This window comes from Dreissena polymorpha, chromosome 14 (genome assembly GCF_020536995.1).
Source record: "Dreissena polymorpha isolate Duluth1 chromosome 14, UMN_Dpol_1.0, whole genome shotgun sequence".
NCBI classification, from domain to species: domain Eukaryota; kingdom Metazoa; phylum Mollusca; class Bivalvia; order Myida; family Dreissenidae; genus Dreissena; species Dreissena polymorpha.
In genome coordinates, this window is record NC_068368.1 from 70,579,908 (window position 1) to 70,600,887 (window position 20,980).

Sequence of the window (20,980 nt, forward strand, 5' to 3'; positions counted from 1 at the left end):
GAACCTCGATAAAAAATGAGAACAAATCAAACATGTTGACAAAGCAGAATGATGACAAAGCATGAAAGCAAATTTTTTAAACCACTTACCTCGTGATTCAGGAATTAAAATATTTCCATTGGGAGTTTGCACAAATATATGGCGTTCATATTCACTTGTGTCCCCTTCAGAATAATGATTTGCACCATGACTACATGAAAAACACGTTTCAGAATGTTGCCCACGAATGTTATCATGTTCGTGCATATGTTGTCGACGCAATTGTTCAACGTCTGAAAAATTTCCCCGCATCTTTGGCCCAAACTGGTGATGTCGTTGCAACATAGCCTGGTGCTGTCTGCACAATTGTTGTTGTTGTTGCGGGGTGGGTTTTGATTGGTGTGTGGGCGTGCCGCGCTGTGGAATGTCCTCTATGGGTGGGGGTGGGGGTGGTGGCGCTGAGGGGGGAGGGTTGGGCATCGAACCTGAAATGAAAACACATTCATATAGGCTGATCATGGAAAGATATCATTGCTTTGGAAACAAAAGCAAGCCACCTATCTCATATGTATATCAAGCATGTTTGTCTAATTTTGGAAACATATTTTTGTTAACAAATATTTTTCATATGAAATAAAACGCAGCACACATTTATTGCTTTCTTAACAAGCAAAGAAACTTCCTTCAAAAAGTAATGGTCTGATATCTGGAGACACATAAACCATCTTGTCTGACAGAAAACGCACAGTGATGTGAACACAATATTCTCGCAGTGGCAACAATTAAAAAATTCTATGAAAGTTTCCTGGTAATCATACAACACTATTAGATGAAAATCAGAAAATACCATATTTTATTTTGATTGTTACCTAATGATAACATTGCGTTCTTTAAATTAAGTCATATTCTTCCATTAACAATTCAATATTAGTTAAAGCTAACAAAATTAAGCTCAATGATTCTAGATGTTACTGACTGTAAACATGAAAAACACCTCTTTACACAGAAAACCTCTCAAATGCCCAACACTGCAAATCTGAGATACGTCTTTAAAATGCATTTGTTATCCATTGAAAATGCATTTCGCACATATTGTTGAGTAAACATGTATATAACATGACATAATGACAGAAATAGAGACCAATATTGGGGCTATGTGAAATTTTATTTGAAAAAAAAAAGAATATAAAACCATGACGAATGGTGTTAAGATAATCTTTCTTTGGCAACTAGATGGTTTCTGCAATATTCTAGGAACATATAAATACTTTTCCACATGACTGTCGCTTATATTTCACTAGAGCTCGATCTTCTGTCACAGTTGCCTATGCTTTGACAGATTTTGGGCAATAAACATCAAAATCACATTCAGTGACATTATGTAAGTTTTAACAGGATTGTTGCGGAAAACTGTCCCTGGCAATGTTCATACGGAATGAAATATGTGCAGGGAAAGAAAACACTTCAACAGAACAACTTTTACAGGTCTTTGTCCGACTAATCATGCATAATGGATTACCCTTATGGACTTAGATTATTTCCAAAAGCATTCTAGTTTCTCTTAAATATGGCCTCTTCTCAGAAAGTAAGCGACTTGTTGATATTCAGTGCTCCAGCTAGGCCTAAATTGAAGGGCGCCCCGCCCTGCCCTCCCAAGCCTCCGCCCTGCCCTTCACAGGGCCCCCCCCCCCCCCCTGCCCTTAAAAAAAAATATTTTTTTTTTTACATGTGATGATTAATAAATCTCTTATAACAATACATCGTAATTAATTTATTCCTCATTGTAGACATTATATTTGAATTGTTTAAAAATAATGGGAATAATATATTTTAACCATTATTTATAACATAAATTAACATGCAAAGGATGCACTCCAAAAACGCCCACGCACTCTAAAGTGCCCTTTTGACAAAATACTCGTCCAAAGTGCCCTTTTGACAAAAAAAAAAAGCCCCCCCCCCCTGCCTTTTTCAAATCCTAGCTGGAGGACTGATATTTGATATCCATTTTTATGGAGAGGTTTTAGATCTAAATTACATTATTATATAGAGGATAATAATCCAGAATGAACATAATTTGTGGGTACATTCTGGATTATATAATATTTCCATGGTTTTATAACAATGCCCAATATATCAGAACTCAGATTTCCTCTGCTTTGTGAGAGTGGGCGTAGATTTTGTGAAATATATATTTTGCAATTGAGATAAGACACTCCACAAGACTGTTAAGGAAGCCATTGTGCCAAGAAATCACAAAGAAACTCCAAAAGTGCCAAAAAATGGTTGACAAAATACATCAGCAGAAGAAATAAATAACAAACTAACAACCATGTTATAAAGGAATTGGAGCCAATTAGCTGGGTTTCTAGATTATTCACCAGATAAAAGAAAGTAAGATGGAGTGTAACCAGTTTTCTTTAGTTTCTTTGGGGTAATAAGATTCTGTCAGAATTACAGTGAAATAAATGTTTGCAACAAGATTCAGGATATCATTAAACAGTAACATTAATGACTACATAAAAAACCTGAAAATAGCATGAACATTAACCTAAAGACCTGCATTGCAGGAACAATCAGAAACCTTAACCTGATTAGAAGGTTGAATTTTGTTAAGTTTGACATTTATTTTAAAAAATATTAAAGGAATGATAGCAAAATATCAATTATTACAAAAAAATAAGCAGTAAAAATTTCATCACAGTGCAATTATTATTTGGATAACTCATCGTGTTATCTTATCTCTTTGCATGTATTTTTTGGTCTACTCATAATTTTATTGAAGAAATTACAATAACAGCTTCAAATTGAATCACAAATTGTCAATAAAATAAAGACAAAAATATAAATCTTAAAAAATTGTTCACAACCTGAAGAACCACAATATCATCAAGCCCCTGTTGCCCTCAAAATTAAAGCTTTACTACGTTGGTTTACAATATCCGTCTTGCCAAAATATTCTTTAATATCTTCAGAATTACATGAATAACTGCCAAATTGATTACACTTTCTCTTCAATGTCACAATATTGCATGCTTCTCATTTAAGATTGTGATTACGAAAACTACCCCACACCCATTAATCTCTATTGTCATATAACAATTGTTACTGACGACCCTCGCTTTTGTCCACAGAACTTTCCGAGTTCTGAAGGGGACAATATTCCGCGTTGAAGTGGGCCTCGAATTCGAAATGATTTCTCTGAGTCAGAACACATGCACAGTCTATAAAAGTATTCAAGCAATAAAATTGTAATACATGCGACCTTGGGGATTGACAGCATAGCGACAAACTGATTAACTTCTTTTTTTACCAAATTATATATACCGTTACCGCCCCTGCACAGTTGCTCAGAAACATTCATGTTTAATTATATGGTTTTTAACTTTTGATCAATACCCAATGCATTAAGTTGATGATATTAATTATTCAGGCTTCATGAAAAATCTCATAATTGTATAAAAATGACTGACATTGCATTACCTTTCCTGTATATCTACATACAAAACGCTACTTCTTAAAGAAATACAGTAAGTGAAGTTTCCAAGAAATATTTTTCTTGTTCAAGACCTCCCACCAAACACTGTCCGAGATCACCAGACACTGTTCTAGTCAGGAAACATGTCCAAGAAATAAACATGCTATCCTGATTAATGTCAATTACATCTATGTTTGCACACCTCTGACCACGATGCAATAATGATTTAAATAGATGACTACATAAAATACCAGATAGTGCAGTACTGCTTCCAATTCATGGCCCAACATTGCGCACCCTTTAGCAGAGAGCCAGAATAAATCAATATAATTACCTAATATGATTGCTTATCTGAACACTGCTGGGCTACTGGTGTCATAGGTAACCAAAACCAGTACTTTTACATCCTTTCATTAAGAATGTTAGGCCCAATAACATCATGGCTTGAGGCAGCCAAAATGCCAATTTTGACAATTTTATATTGGTCTAGTTAACACAGTAGGCATTATGATGCAACATGATGTTGGAGGGAAGTGCAGCAGCCATTAACTACATAATGGGTGAAAGTGATTCCAGTTCTTATTAATATTAATACCGTGGTATATTGCTGTGTATGTGTGCTGCACAACAGCTGGTATTGTTTGGTAGAAGACTTCCTTTGTTGCAAACAATACATTGAATAGTAACTTGATAGTCCTTAAATAATTGGGTCCAAAGGCTCTAATTTAGATAAGACTATTTTTGTGTTTTTCCCAAAATAACAAAGGCATGTACTTCAACAGTGCCACTGCACTACCTTTCATAAAATATTTGTATCAACTGAAATTAATGAAGTTCAATATGATATTACTAATAAAAGAAATAGTCAGCAATGTAAAAAATCATAATTCATTAAATAACAACACTAATATTAACACTCGATTGGTCATTGTCGACTCGGGTACCACTTACATGTACCATGGGTACTTTTGAGTATACTTAAATTTAGATTGTACCCAAGTTGTATTCCCGCCTAAAATCCGATGTCGTAAGAGGCACTACGAAATACGAAACTAAAATTAATTCCCTTAGAGAAAAAAAATTGTTCAAAATGCTTGTTTGAGTTGGAGTTTCGATCATAAAGATGCCATTTTACATAATATTGATATAAATATGAACATAATTAATTTGAAAAAAATAGCCGACAACGACCAATTTTGCATGTATAATTCCCGGGTACGTGTTAGTATAATTTCCATACAGGGTACATTTAAGTAGTACCCACACCAACAATGACCAATCAAGCAATATCAACAGTTTTAACACACACTTTAAAAAAATCTTTAAAAAAACAACAACATGTTTTCAAATCAATAGTTTGTGAATAATAATTTGAAGTAAAAAACAAAAACAAATAATAAATAGTTCTTAAAACCATGTCTTTGAACACAGACAAGTTTAAAGACTCCAATACCTCCTTGGTCCGAGCCAATCTGATAGTAAATTCCGGAACTGAATGAGAAAGCACTACCACCATGGTAACTGGAGCGCTTCATAGCGTCATGCACGCAGTCACATGGAAACATTGTCTTTCCACACACACAAGTTTTAACAATTTATATGATCAATAAAAATGCTTATTCTCACTGTTGAAATCTGTCGCAAAATAAGAAGTTTCACATAGTAACAATTGTCATGCCAATAAATATGCCTCTATTAAAAGGATAATGTTAATACAAGACAATTAAAATGTTAGCCAACAATTCTTGCAAGAAATTTCAATTACATCAAACACAACTGTTTCCAATAATCCAGTTATGTGAGCAATTTCAAGTCTTCAGTTAGCAAAATCTGTTGCCCAGTATCTACCCAGTAATGTAGCCCTTCACTCACTGGCTGTCAAACAATCAAGTGCAGCTGCAGCCCTTTATTGCTCCCTTTATGACCAGCATCTGAATGCAGCTCAATCATTGACACCCTGGCACAAACATGTCACAACACAATATCACCTCCCTAATCCCTAATCAGTAACTCAGATTGCAAATATTTGCAAGATCTTCTCTCTAATCTTTCATCCAATCAACAACAGTGCAATTATTGCTGCTTTTAAATAAAATAAACATCAATTCTATAATAGATCTTCATCATGCACTTCTTTTAAGGTATGGCTTAAGGCTTAGTTTTACATTCAATATTTTTTCTAGCAGATCCATTAATCTGTGAAAATCCCATCACAAAATGAAATGGCAGTGGCCTTCCCGAACACTTTATCTGAGTGACTGTTGTTATGATACCCTTCCAGTTTGATCCACTATCTCCAATGAGATTACATCCAGTTCTTTTAAAGAGCCAATCAGGCTGTACTCCTGCTTTCTCACTTGTTTCAGTTTTACAGATTGTTGATTCATCAAGCACACATTTGCATGTCTCTCAATCATTTGTCAAAGTAAATACCTTTTATCTGCTGGAATTTGTCAAAAAGAGGCAAATATCTGCATATATGTCTATTTAAACTGATTTTACTCATGCAGAGAGTAAGAAAAGTGAATATTTTCTAGCAGATCACCTCAAAATTAAATTATAATAAAAAATGATGACTTAAAGCTGCAACAAATATATCTGAGTATGTTCATAAATTATAATCACAATACAATTTAGACTACTAGATCAAATTGTATTGCTCAAAATCTATAGAACATTTCACATGACGGTTATCACGTGTTTGGCCTTCAAAATTACAAACGCTTACAAACATAATAAGTACATATGACTTTCTGAACATATGCAATAAATTAATATCTTTTCCTTTATATTCCAATTACATCCACTTATGTAAAATGACCATTTCCAACATCAGAACATGAACAGCAATGTTCCCCAATCGTTGACACAGTGTTACCCACTGTCCCCTTTGTCAGCTCAACAAGGAGCAATTTAGCTCCGATGGATTTCAAAACTTGTGGAATTATGTGTAATTGACCATTGAACAGCAGACAAACTAGCGCTCCAGTCATTTCAGTGTTGTCATATAAATCAAAAATAGGCAATTTCGGTCCTAGGTGGTTTTTAAAGCAAAATCTTGTGAAAGGATGCTTATAGGTTTTTGGCTGAAACTGATAACTTGACAGACTTGATTCCATATTTAAATTGTAACATTTTCATGTGATATTTTTTAACGATGATTTTTTTACAATTATAAGAAAGGATTCTTCTGCTGTGGGCTAAAACTGGTAACCGGACAAAACATTTGATTTTTACAATTCTGATGGTAACATTTGTTTTTTTCATATTATGATTTTGTTGTTTTCAAAACCCAGATTTACTATTTGTATTTGTTACCATATGTATAAGTTATCCACAAATGGCTTTATAAAACAAATTTTTTTTTTTCAATAAATAACTTTCATAATCTTCGATCTTAATTAAGAAATAATTTTAATACTGATTGCAAAATTTTAACTGGATTTCACATGATTTCTTATGCATTTTGTTCAGAAGCATGTTCACAATCAACTCTATATACTCCAGTCTGCTAGTACTAAGCCTGCATAGTTCCAAAAATCCACCACAAATATGATTTATCTGGGTTATCTATCAGCAACAGAAAATCTATAGCAACGGTTGAGGAACAACATGTAGTTGGCTCCTTGCAAAAAATATGTGTTGTGAGAATTGCAAACAGCTGTCAATCAAGGTGTCAATGGATGATGTAATCAATTATGTGCTACCCTGATATCTTTTGCAGGCAGGTGATAATTAAGGCTTTCATCCCCTTCATAGCATGTTGTGAACATTTAGAGATCTCTGGTCTACAGAGTATGTTGTTTATGTAACTTAAGACATATCATCCACCAGGAAATTAAACAAATAAAACCTGCAACTAATTACAATCTAGACCAGTCAAAACATGACACTGTAAGATGAGAGTAAATAAGATGCAATGATAGGTGCATCATCCAATTACATGGTTGTAATAACAGTTTTTTTTTTATTTACAAAAATACCAACAATTAAATTAAGTGTCTGACAGCACAATCACCTATTTGAAATACCCCTAAATAGTTCTGACAAACCGTAAACAACATGGAACAATGAAACCGTCAACACCAATAGGAACAGTCATGCAAAAGTGCAACAGAAAAAGCTACATGTAAGGCATACCCACTAGGATGTGCACACAGTTTACAAAAGCAGGTATCAACAACATGTGACAAACTAACAATAGGTACACAATAGGTGCCTGCAGTATTAAACAAAGCCTGCTATCCTGCTGCAAAAAAAACGTTGATAATGTTACCCCACTAATCACCTTTAGCTATAATATTGTGCAATAAACACACAATTTCACAGCATGGTGACCACGCCCCTTTTTGCAATAAATGCACTAGAGCTGTACCTTGCAGCTATTTGTTTAACTGCATAAACTCTAGTCCTAGGTTATAAATTTTCATAACAAAGATTAATGTTCTGTAATTCATCATAATATTAATGTTAGGAAAATTGTCTTTAATAGTTAATAGACTATGATGATGAATAATTGAATTATTCAATGTATTGGTCAATTTCGACATATATTATATAAAAAAAAATTGCGGGAGAAAATGATAAAATTTACATAAACAAACCAATTTGCCAATTGAGAAATTTATAATAATAATGGAAGGATGTTAAGGGTAACTACTGTTGTTAAAAGTAATTCCACGGATATAAAAATAGACTTTAGAAATCTACTCCATCATTGTGTTCATTATAAACATTATGTAAAAAGAAAATTACAATTTAAAACCGCTGAAGCATGACCTGTGTTGAAGATAATTGTTCCCGGAATTTAATCTGTTTCCAGGTTATTTTAAGTGAACATCAATTGCAATTAATAATTTACTCAAAGCCATGTACTTAACATTCATAATCTTTATAATCAAAATGAGAAAATGACAACATGAAAGTCGTAAAACATGATTTTTCTTCAAGAAACTGGGTCCCTTTTTAAACATTTCAGCAGGTACTTTTGAAGAAAAAACAACAACATTGAAATGAATACTGTACTTAAAGCCATGCTCCTGTACATTACATTACAATAATCAGAAGCTTCTCATAAATAATCATAGGTTCAGAAACCGGTTCCTGTATTACCTGTCTGTGGGTACCGAGCAGGACTTGCGGTTGCTGCTTCATCCGAGTCTTCCGACAGAGACAGGTTGGAGACCTGGTCATTCCTCATACGATACAGGTCCATCTCGTTAGACGAGGAATTAGTGCTGTGTGACCCTGGTCCCTTTTTCCAATGACGTTTGTGTCGTCTGTTGCTTGAGGATGAAGTGTCGTGTTCATCATCGTCGCCGTCTGACCCACTTACATAACTATAGAGACGACCTTTGGATGTAGTTGAGGCGGTGGAAGGTGTGCGACCTTTGCCGTTTCTGGACACATTAGGGTTGGCATGTTTCTCCATCAAAGGGGTCACGGGGGTACTCATGTACTCGTTGCCGGTGGCTGGGATCCCTAGAAGCAGGTGAGAAGACGTAACAACAGTACAACACTGAACAATATACAACACTAGGGGTCACTTTGTACGTTACAGGGATGGAATGGTGAATGTTGAGCATGGAGCATGAAACTGTTCAGTGCCGTATCTGTAATAACTGTATCTTAGAATGTATCACCTTTATATCATATACAAGAGTTCCATGTTCCAAGCTCGATGTGCAAAATCAAGGACAATAAAAATGTGTGTGCATCTATACAATTAGTTTAATTAATACGCGAAAATCAATATAAAAATAAATAACCAGTATCAACTTAACATTAAATGTGATGCAATTACCACCACACACACAAAACAATTTATTTTCCATTAAACAACATTCATACCCGTTTACATTGAAAAAATAGCTCACATAATTAAACAAGCAAAATGGTATGTCATTTTGAAGTTTACCATTTAAGAACATCCACGTTCACATGCACGGAATTGAGACGGCAGAACTGATTAACCATTCAATTATATTTTTGTACATCTAACTGCAAGATTGTGATTTCTTTTTTTAAGGTAGGATCATGACTCAATGAATAAAATATGCGATCTAGTATCAATAGAACAGCAACTTAGTCCTTCAAATCTCAGAAATGTGAATACCAGTGTCTTTAACAAAGACAATAACCCCGACATGTCTGATATAGCATACATCCAGAATGCATTCCATTTGATAAGGAATTAAGACATAACACAACAGGAAAGTTAAAATCCCATAAATACAATGTTAATCATCAAGGGAAGAGATGACACGATGTATATTCAGTGAAAGAAAATGATGTACAAGGTCAAACTTACACAGCCAATCATGATAATTTCATTGCAAAAGAAGACAACAGTATTTAAATGAAAACACACAGTGAAAAGTTAAAAGGATGACAACTTGCGAAAACAACCTTTACCCATTTATGCCTAGTGGACTCTCCCATCCTTCTAAATTGGATGAATTTATTTCCAAAATTAGGGATGTCTAGTATATTTATTTCTATATTTCTATATTTAGAATATTTCTTACAGACATTCCTTCAAGCAAACAGCCCAGACCCTGATATGCGGCGTCTCATCTGGGTCTACGCTGTTTGCAGTGGCCTTTTTACTAGACGCTAGGCATAGATGGGCTAATGAAAGAAACATAACACTGATGTTCCAGTATTGACAAATACAGAGCCAAAAAATTACAATATTTAGCCAGAGTGGACAAATACTGCTCACAAAAAGCATTGTTGCAATATGGAAACAAAATCAACATTTTCTTTTACACACTGCAAAACAATCAATCAGGTTTTGGAAAAAAATAGCCATAATTCATGTGGGTAAAGTATTATCCCAGATGAGCTTGCGCTTTCGACTTTTAGATAACTTTTTTTTCAAAGAAAATCTCATCCAAAAAGAAACATCCTGTCTAGGTGGAAAGTGTTATTGTAGATAAGCCTGTACCGACTGCACATACTAATTGTAGATAAGCCTGTACCGACTGAACATACTAATTGGAGATAAGCCTGTACCGACTGCACATACTTATTGGAGATGATACTTAACCCTTTGCATGCTGGGAAATTTGTCGTCTGCTAAAATGTCATCTGCTGAATTACTAAAATTAGCATTTTCTTCGATTTTTTTTCAAAGAATACTATCAGAATAGCAAACAGTTTGGATCCTGATGAGACGCCACGTTTTGTGGCGTCTCATCTGGATCCAAACTGTTTGCAAAGGCCTTCAAAATCCCGTTCAAGCACTCAAAGGGTTAATGCACATGCATTAATCCCAGTTTGAGTCTGGCTCATATTGTCTCCAGAACAAGATTGTGCACTTGTTATCAAATGGATGAATAGCCATTTCTGTACTTTCATGGCTTGTTACTTTACACTCGGGAATATAAAACTTAAAAACACCCTGAGACAATTATAAAATCAAGTGGATATAATCAAACACTTAAAAATGCTTATACCAACTGCCTTTATTCTGACCAAAGTCCCCACATCTTAAGCCTTCACAGACGGCTAAGGTTGAGTAACTTGTTGAAACAATTACCCATAATTCCCCAACATCAAAGGGAGGGAGGCACTTCTGGTAAGTCTGTATGCAATTTATAAATACTCTTTAACCCTTCAATAGCAGGAGCAATCACTTAACAGATGGCCAATTCCCAGGGTTAGGAAAATCTTAGTTAAGCATTCAAAAGATTTAATCAAAGAGGCGAAGTTTTACAATAGCTTGGTGCTGCTTTTATTTCGGAATGTCAACAGTATGCAACTAAAATGATGAAGCCATTAGAAAATGAAAGTTTGCCAAGAGTTGTAATTTACTTTATTAAGAGTTAAGGCAACATAATTATAACTACTAACACTGTATTATGTGAATTGGGAATAAGACATCAAACTGGGAATGGAATGGTGATTTTCTCAAACAAAACTATTCATTTCATGATCTACATTTATTTTTGTTATATATTATCTATAATTTAAGCTTAATAAGCAATTTCATGACATTTTCATTAACAGTGATTGTATTTTCATCATTTAAAGTGTATTTTTAAACCGTGTCCATGCGCGGCATGGACACAGTTTCATTTCATGAGGATTTTTTTTTTTAATTAATAAAAAATCCAGTTTTGAAGTAAAATTAATTTAAATGATGCTATTATATATGCAAGTATCTGTTTTAATAATAATTTGTCAAACTTGATAAATACAACATATAAAACTGAATATTATGCACTTATGATAAAACGATAAAACACAATTTTAATAATTCCCAAATTTATGTCTTATTCCCAATTCACAAAATACAGTGTTCAGTACTGTTCTCTTCCACAATAAGCATACAACTATTGATAAATTAACAATTGGATAATTTAATATTACATCAATTTGATTATGACAACACTGTTCTTCGTTTCCTTTTTTTGGCAATCCTAAATACTTTCACACGCTAATGAAACAAAATGTATATCTCAGTAAAGAAAGCTATATATGAACCGTTTAATGAAGTCCGCACTCGCTAATCAGGGACCACATTTTTTGTATATATGGACTTTTTTCTTTTTTAAAGTCTCTTTTTAACTGAAATCCAATGCCATATTAGCCTGAGAAGACTTCACAGGCTATTGTGAGAAGACTTTAATCCCATGCATTAAGTCCACTTTCCCGAGCGTGCTGCAGCTCATATATAGACTGACAAACTGAGAAAGGCAGTACATGACAAGGCTATGTGAAACATGCTGAGAAAATAGGTATCTTCACCAGGCATTGACAAAATTCTCATTTGTCATAATAAATCGTTCATAGGTAAGTCTGTCTAGAAAACATAATGCACTAAACATCCACTCAGTTTTTTTCATTGCTTAACAAAATATATATAATCAAGCACAAAATAATTATGTTTCAAATATGTATGACATTGGTTAAAAAAAAAAAAGAAATATTATTTAGGAAAAGAACCAACAATTTATTCTGTAAAGGATAGCAAATTGTTTAGACATAGATTAATATTTTGTTTGCTTTTGAACATTTTTGATCATAAGTTTGCAATTGTTTTATTTTTTGTCAATGATTTTGATAGTACAGAAATTATTTTAACAAATAACAATCTTCTGACTCAGCACCAATTGATAGTTGTTGTTTTTACGATCTGAATGATCATAATAACGAAGCGTGCAAAAACAGGGCATACAAATAAGAATAGCTGGTACCATGAGATTTGACCAAGAAACCTCCAGAATCCAGGCAAAATAACCAACAATAAAATACTGAACAAAAAATCTATTCCATTCACCGTACATATGATAATTTGATAAACAAGAAATAAAATATATCTTCAAGAAACGAAGAAACATTAATAAAGGCTTGCTAGACCTATAAAACAGAGGCGTAAAATCAAATTTAGCGAGTCTGGATAATCGACAAGAGGCATATTGAGGTTCTGCAGATACAATTTATTTGCTTGGCCAACAAACTTCATCGTCTTCCCGTGGCATAGCTATCACATTGAAAACATCACAAAAACGTCTTGATGTTCTGCTACCATCCTTAAGCTTTAATAAAGATACGTCTTTAAATGGTTACTTTGGAAGGGCTCAATGTACTTCTAAGAGAGCTACAGAGATGTTTTGATGTTAATTTTAACAAAAATGCTGCTCAATCAGTTGCCATTGGATACAAATATCTTCTAGATAATCATATGGATGCAATGTTGAGGGAAATTGCACACAATAACAATTGTATAGAAATTAAATGAGCATAGACAAATTCTTGTGAAATGTGAATGTTTATTTGTGTAATTACCCCTTTCCCTCATAAGAAACAAAGTGAAATTTTGGCTTTTGCGACCAGCAGACTGAGCAGTCTTTTCAGGTTTTATGCTGTTTGCTGCTCAGCAGTAACTAAGGGTTGAAAATGAAGCCTTTAAAACTTGAATCTAGTAAGGAAGGTCTTTAACTAAATTCAAATATATGGGATTACAAATGTGTACAAATGTGTCATTTATGTCAAAATACGTATCTAAGTGGTAAAGGGTTAAGAAGAAAATACCAAATGTATGAGGCTCTTTTTAATATAGGTAATGCTGAATTGTTGTGTAAATTTGCCAATATTAGTATGCAAATTATAATGACCAATAAAGGGTCACAATGTTCCAAGGCAAATAAATATTTAAGGCTTTTCACACCTGTTCAAAGTCATACATTTTACAGCAGCGATTTAATTTAATTATATATTTAATCAAAATGGCCAGCAGAAGTAATGAAACGAACTGTCAAAAAAATGTGTGACCTCTTGATTGCAACTACAAATGTATATTCATTTTGCCCACCCAGAATATTATAAACAGAATCCTATCTGAATTTGTTGGCATTACTTTCCAGAAATAATGGTGCATTTTATGGTCGAGCTTTCTTTTTATGACACCAATTAGAAGAATATTTTCTCAAAGGAAAGAACATCATAGATTTTCAGGAATTCAAATTGTCAGGAAAAATGAAGGCATTGGTATTCTGTACATTACACAAGTCTGTGGTGCTGTGGATGATTTGCCATTCACATCAATCCAGTGACAAGTCTGTTGCCCCAACAAAGAGCATTCCCATCATTTAGGCAGGCAATATCAAGTCACTAATACACAATAACACAGTGGTGATTATTAGTTTATACTTCTGTAACCAATTATGTCATAAGTACCCTCTGAAACACAAATCCTACAAAAACATTCCTCATCACCATGTCTTTGCACAGATCAAAGTTTATTACAGTCATTTAATCTTTCAAATTACCATCCTAACATCCTTATTGAACCCCTTCCCCCCAATTGTTATGCACTCCAATATTATCCCACTTAAAATGTGGAGGAACATTTTCCTGCCAGTGTTAAATGTCAGACTTAAGTTTGAGCACAAGTGTGTAGATAATTTATAGATAATACATAAATAATCTATATTTTGTGTTTTTATTAGCCTTCCCTATCTATCAAACAAACATAAGAAGTTACTTTATATAATCTTTTCTCCTAAACAAAAGCAAACAATTCACATTTGCAAGATTGGAGAAGTATACTATGGGATGTTGGAAGAATAATCATCTTGCTGATGCCTAAAAACATTCATCAATCATCCACTAAATGACTTAACCATTTGCCATATGTATCAGCAACACTTGGTAAATGTTCAGAAAACATATCCTGTCAATAGGGAAGGCAAAGCGATGATTGTTGATGGCAACATCAGAAATGTAGCATGTGAAATGTACCTTGTGAAATGTCTGTGTCTGTAGCTTTCGCCTGCGTTCCAAAGAATAAGAGAATCGAATATAGGTAGAGATCATGAATGGGCTCGGAAAAGATGGTTAAAACAATAGACTTAACTTATGTTTACAAATAAGCATTCGATTTCTCCCACTGTTTTGTGTGATGGTATCTAACAAAAGAGAGCATGGATCAAAACACAGTTGACATTAACCCCAAATCCAAGAAGGTATGTTCATTCATTCAAAGGAAAATATTAACCCCAAGTCCAGGAAGGTATGTTCATTGATTCAAAGGAAATTATCCTACAGTTATTTGTACCACATACAGTTTTGAAAAACCCAATGAAAATTAACACCCTGAAAGCCTGGTCTCTAGCAGCAAGCCATGCCTTTATGTTATTCTTCAGAGATAGCATCTCCAAGCTGTGAACAATGGGGATGAACACCTGGGAGAGTTATGACTGATGTTAATAGCATATTTATTTACATTATCAGCAACTAATAGTGTTGATGCTAGTCAACCTTTCAACACAGGCTATTGAGTTACAGCATACAACAAGACAGACATGGGGAGGTATTCACATGGAAATAGGTCCACCAAGGGTCCATAGCAAAGACTTTGTTGATGGAATGAAAATACTGACAGAACAAGCCTATCATACTCTGTGACATTGTCATGGACCTTTGAAAACACTTACATAGGGTGGATGTAGATATGTTTGTGACCAATATTTTGTAGATATTTGTTTTTTTATTAATAAATTGGTAACAAAGTTAAGAAGAAACAATAACACATAAGGCCCAGTAAAGCAAAGTTTGATGTAAACAGCCATTAAAGGCCAACACACCTGATATGTTTATAACCACCAAACCTGTTACAAAAAAGAAACAAGAGAAAATGACAACAGGTTTGAAAGTCTGAAGACAGAGTAATTAATACACAGTGAATTAACTTTTGATCCTCAGATAATGAATCTAACTGTGCACAAGAAATATAGCCAGTACTGCACAACAAGAAACTGACGGTCACACACCAATAAAAGCATCACAACACAAGTAAAGAGACAACACGGCTCAAACCTCCGCTGTTGTAGGGGATGACAAAGAGCTGTTTGGGGACCCCATAGACCTGGTCCTGGTCGCTGTGAAGGAACCAGGACAGACGCTTACACTGCCCTGCACAACTGTCACCAGTCTCGGAGTCTACAACCACATGGTTGGAGGTGTACATACATGTATGTGAACAAGAAATAATACGGACAGCCAGAGGTTGTGTAGAATAAAAATGACCCAACAAGTTACCTCCGCAGCTTGTTTGAGTATCATTGTATCTTTTTTTTTCAGACAAGTTAACTGTCAAACATAAGAGAATTAGCAATGAGCACTTGTCCTAAATGGGTGATATTTTGACAACTAAAATTAATCCTTTTTTATGTTTCATTATTACACAATTGGTTCACATTAGTAATGCATCAAATGATTTCAAAGACAGTGATGTGTACTTCATTCCTGCCACTGTTAGCATCCTGTGAATGAAATCAATCAAGAGATAAAATAAACAATACATACTGCTATCCATAAAAATCATGTACATGGTTTGCAAAATCCTCCATTAATCCTCAGACACAACAATATTTCTTAATCATAATACACCACTAACACCTATTACACAAGTTTGTAATCCTCATTGTCCTAAATACTTCTTATCAAAATGTGTTCAAAATCTTTCAGAAAGTCTATGAAGGGTTAACCATTGTCTGCAGTTATCTTCAAACTGGATGAACACATCAGACTGTTTCAACACTTGTTTCAATATTTAACCTATCAATTTCCTTAGTTCTCACTATAGAAATCAATAACACCATAAATAAAGTAAACAAATGTTACAAACAAAGTGGTCATATCACTCGGTCCTTGCTGATAAAGTCAAAATCCAAATGGACCACAAAGATAAGCAACTAAACTAAAGTAACAGCATGTAATGAGGGATCACATTAAGTGATAGCAATCAGCCCCTTATTGTGTAAAGTTCTTCAGGCAGTCTAAACATACATTAATTTCCTGGTAAAGCAAAGGGATAGCCAAGGGGCTATTTTGACACCGCTGTTGTTTCATATATATTCACTGACCGGTCATTCATTATATCCCTCTAGGATAGAAATGAGGAGGGAAACTTCTGACAGGCTTTCAACATGTGACTGATTAACAACCTTCTAAAGTCTATAGTGATCATTATTAAGTAAATATTTGCGTATGTTCAACAGTTGTTCAGTTTTTCTAAATGACCAGATTTGTTAAGAGTTTTTGGCAAATAGATGGTGATAAATATTTCATGAAGTTATTTTACTATTGTCCTAGTATTTGTGCTGTAAATTAAAATGAAAAATAAAACTGTCACAGTTTCTTGTATCAATTGGACCCTTAATGTGTTGGGTACATAATCATGTAGTTTACAATGAACTTGATAGGAAATAATAACCTGGACTAAGAAAATAACAGCAGGTGTTGCCACTCTCCGTTGTACAAGAACTTCACCATAATAATTTCTACCTCTGCAATTTTAACTCAATATTAGGTAAAACAGAAGCACCAGCCAGCTGTCATGAAGATTGAAGTTCTTTCAAAAGTTGAAGTGGAGGAATTTGATATGGTTTCTGTTCAGTGATTTAGATCAGGAGATCACACGTTGAAGCACTGACCTTTGTCAAAAAAACTTATAGAGTTGCGGTTCAATTAAGAATATAGACTAAGGAAAAAAAGCTGTTAACTTTCAAAATTATCAAGCCAAAATAAAGGATTTTATAAATTTATATTAAAACTTCTACATTTTTAACCCATTTATGCCTAGCGTCTAGAAAAAAGGCCTTGGCAAACAGCGTAGACCCAGATGAGACGCCGCATGATGCAGCATCTCATCAGGGTCTGCGCTGTTTGCTTAAAGGAATTTCTGTAAGAAATATTCCAAATATAGAAATAAGTAAACTATAAGACATCCCTTATTTTGGAAATAAATTGATCCAATTTTAAAAGGATGGGAGAGTCCACTAGGCATAAATGGGTTAAATAACTTCTAATTGTATTCAATGTGAAGCTTTATGGTGCACAAGTCTCCATATTCTCTCAGACTGCTGGTCAGCGCAGTGGTCAGTGCATTAAAAATCACATCAAATAATTATGATGCTAAATGGATAATTAAATCAAGACAGTGCGCATAGAATGATATTATTAACTGCTGAAGGCCCCCATAAATCACGGTGACACACTTCATCTGTCACTCATTCAAACTAGTGGTCAGTGTCGAAAGCCACAAGTTTATGATCCCCATGCAACACCTCCCAGGCATTTTAAAATCAAATTCAAATATAATTGCTCTATTTAAATTGGTTTGGTTTATATCAATGAATTAAGAACCATTTATCTATTATCGAGAAAACTTTGATTGCTTTCTATAAGGAAGTACTTCAAACAAATCCCTTATTGTTGCTGTGTTGAATAATGTTTTTTCTTATGTTCCAAAAATCAATTAATTTAATTACCACAATAAACTCAAAGAATCAAAGCATCTTTATGACCCAAGAGGATATAGTTATTAACAGTTTTTATTAACATTTTAAGTATTTTGTAATTGGCAAGAACAAAACAGTATAGCATTTTTATAGACCAATTATGAGTTGAACATTTAAGGGAGAATCAGATACCGAAGTGAGTAATTTCAAAAACACGCAATTGAATGGACCTTATTATCCCCCGCCATAGGCGGAGGGATATTGTTTTGGCGTTGTCCGTCCTTCCGTCCGTCTTTCCGTCCGTCCGTCCGGTACTTTTGTGTCCGGAGCCATATCTTGGAAGTGCTTTGGCGGATTTCATTGAAACTTGGTATGAGTATATATATGGATAAAAGGATGATGCACGCCAAATGGCATTGTACACCATCGGATAATAACAGAGTTATGGCCCTTTGTATCTTGAAAAAATGCTTTTTTTATGTGTCCGAAGCCATATATTGGAAGTGCTTTGACGGATTTCATTGAAACTTGGTATGAGTATACATATGGATAAGAGGATGATGCACATTGGCCTTGTCCATCCGTCCAAAATACTTTTGTGTCCAGAAGTATAATGGCGGGGGGATATCAATTAAATGAATTTGCTTGTTTTTATGGTAATAGAAGTAATGATTTTACCAATGTTTGACGAACCATTTTTTTTATGATGATAAAAAAAACTTCAAAACCCATATCACCTTATTTAAACTAAGTGATGATATTTTTTACATTATTATAATTTTAGAATTAAGGTGAATTTTTCTGATAAAAAATAAGCTACCAAACGTGAGTAATTTCATCCACACAAAATTGACCTCCTTATGTTGATCAGAATGGGTGGAGTAGGGATTGTTTTTGGTTATAGTTATTAATTTTAAAAAGTCCAAATATATTATGTCATGATAAAATATAAAATATAGCTAAGTGTACATTTGTTATATTCAAAAAAGCATTTGTTGTGTTAAATAAACGGTTGCTATGCAACAACAAAACTAATTCAGCTTAGTAATTAAGCTATATAATTATGTTCAGTCGTTTTGGGTAATGAATATAATAATTTTGAATGTCCAACAGGCAAAAAATGAATGCTCTATTAAACTAAATGAAAGCTTTTAAAGGCTTGAGGATTGGCCCAGCAATGATTCAGTAACAGTATTCCAACAATGTATTCAAAATTAAAATTTAATTAAAGACCACACAATTGATTTGCATTCTCTGTGCAATACATTGTTATACACTTTTAATTAAACTTTAAGATAAAATTCAACTGTTGACTTGAGGCTGGACATGAATTTTAAATAAAATGCAAATACATGCATTTTAGATAAAATGCCAATTTTAAGTTCTCGTGTAATTTCTGCGGCACACCTAGAAATCTAACTTTGGACTGGTTACTAATGGGCTGAAATTTTGTACGAAGTGTCGGATTGCTTTTAGTAGCAGGAAGCAGCAACAATTGATTTCCGTAACATGTCATTTTGACTTTACTCCTTTACTCCGCTGCAGTAACGATTTTATTTTTCTCAACTTTAACTGAACCATACTTGTAGCCCAGACTGGTGTAAAAAGCAAGGATTCAAAAGGCACAGATTGTATAGACATGCAGGCACCCCTTCAAACGTTATGGATGCTGCATAACAAAATGCAGGAGCAAAAGCTATCAAATATTGAAAGTAACATTAATAACCATCTCCAGTTTATTTGGGGGGAAAATGATAAAATCAAATTAACCCTTAAAGCGCTGGAGCTGAATTTTAAAGGCCTTTGCAAACAGTTTGGATCCAGATGAGACGCCACAGAACGTGGCGTCTCATCTGGATCCAAACTGTTTGCTATTCTGATAGTATTCTTTGGAAAAAAATCGAAGAAAATGCTAATTTTAGAAATTCAACAGACGACATTTTAGCAGACGACAAATTTCCCAGCATGCAAAGGGTTAATGTAGTTAGAGAATGTAAGTCTTATAAAACATAAATTCAATATCAGCCGCACTCTTAGAAAACCCAGCATGTGCCTAAAGTATTGTCCAACATTAGCCTGTGCATTTTACATAGGCTTATCAGCAATGGCACTTTCCTCTTTTATGAAATTTTAAGTTAAAAGGTTCAATATGAAAATCCAGTATAGGTGGAAAGTGTTTTCTCAGATTAGCCTGTGAGGATCACATAGGCTAAAATATGTGATGATCCTATACGCACATGCAAAAACCGAGTTTTCTTAGAGCCTGCCTTATATTTATTTTAGCACATACATAGAGAATACTAGGTTAGCGTTGAATACAGAGAAGTTTATGTTGCGAGGCTTAGAACGCCGGAAGCGCGAGCCTTGGCGAGCGCTTTCGGTGTTCGAGCCGAGCAACATAAACTTCTCTGTATTCAACGCTAATCCTAGTATTCTATTTATCCCATTTGATTTTTTCAACGTGACGTTTAACATAAATAGATCTAATAACCTTAACAATAATTTTAATTCCGTCATTAAAGCGCTTAAAATCTAACAAATGTAACCATGCGTAGTGATATACATGTATTTGTTCTGGTACGCGAAATAGTCTTTAAAAAATTCACACACAAACTGTAAAACAAGTAAAAATATCACCATATGCCTACATTCAATTTTACGCAGTATGCGAATTTTAACACATTACGACCGCGAAAAGAAGATTTTACTTTACTATAATTTATTTTATTTTCGAAAGAAAATGATCAAAATCCAATATGGCGGCCATTAC

The 20,980-nt window shown here is 34.1% G+C and overlaps 1 protein-coding gene across 1 annotated transcript in view; it reads right to left on the reverse strand.

Annotated features, from left to right (window-relative positions):
• The window catches only part of LOC127858931 (teneurin-m-like), a 266,676-nt gene that overhangs the window by 60,984 nt on the left and 184,712 nt on the right, over nt 1-20,980 (reverse strand). Inside the window, exons 8-9 of the mRNA XM_052396275.1 lie at nt 8,570-8,938; nt 90-464 (exon numbers count right to left, since the gene is read on the reverse strand). Of these exons, the coding sequence (XP_052252235.1) occupies nt 90-464; nt 8,570-8,938 (744 nt within the window). The remainder of the gene's footprint in view (nt 1-89; nt 465-8,569; nt 8,939-20,980) is intronic.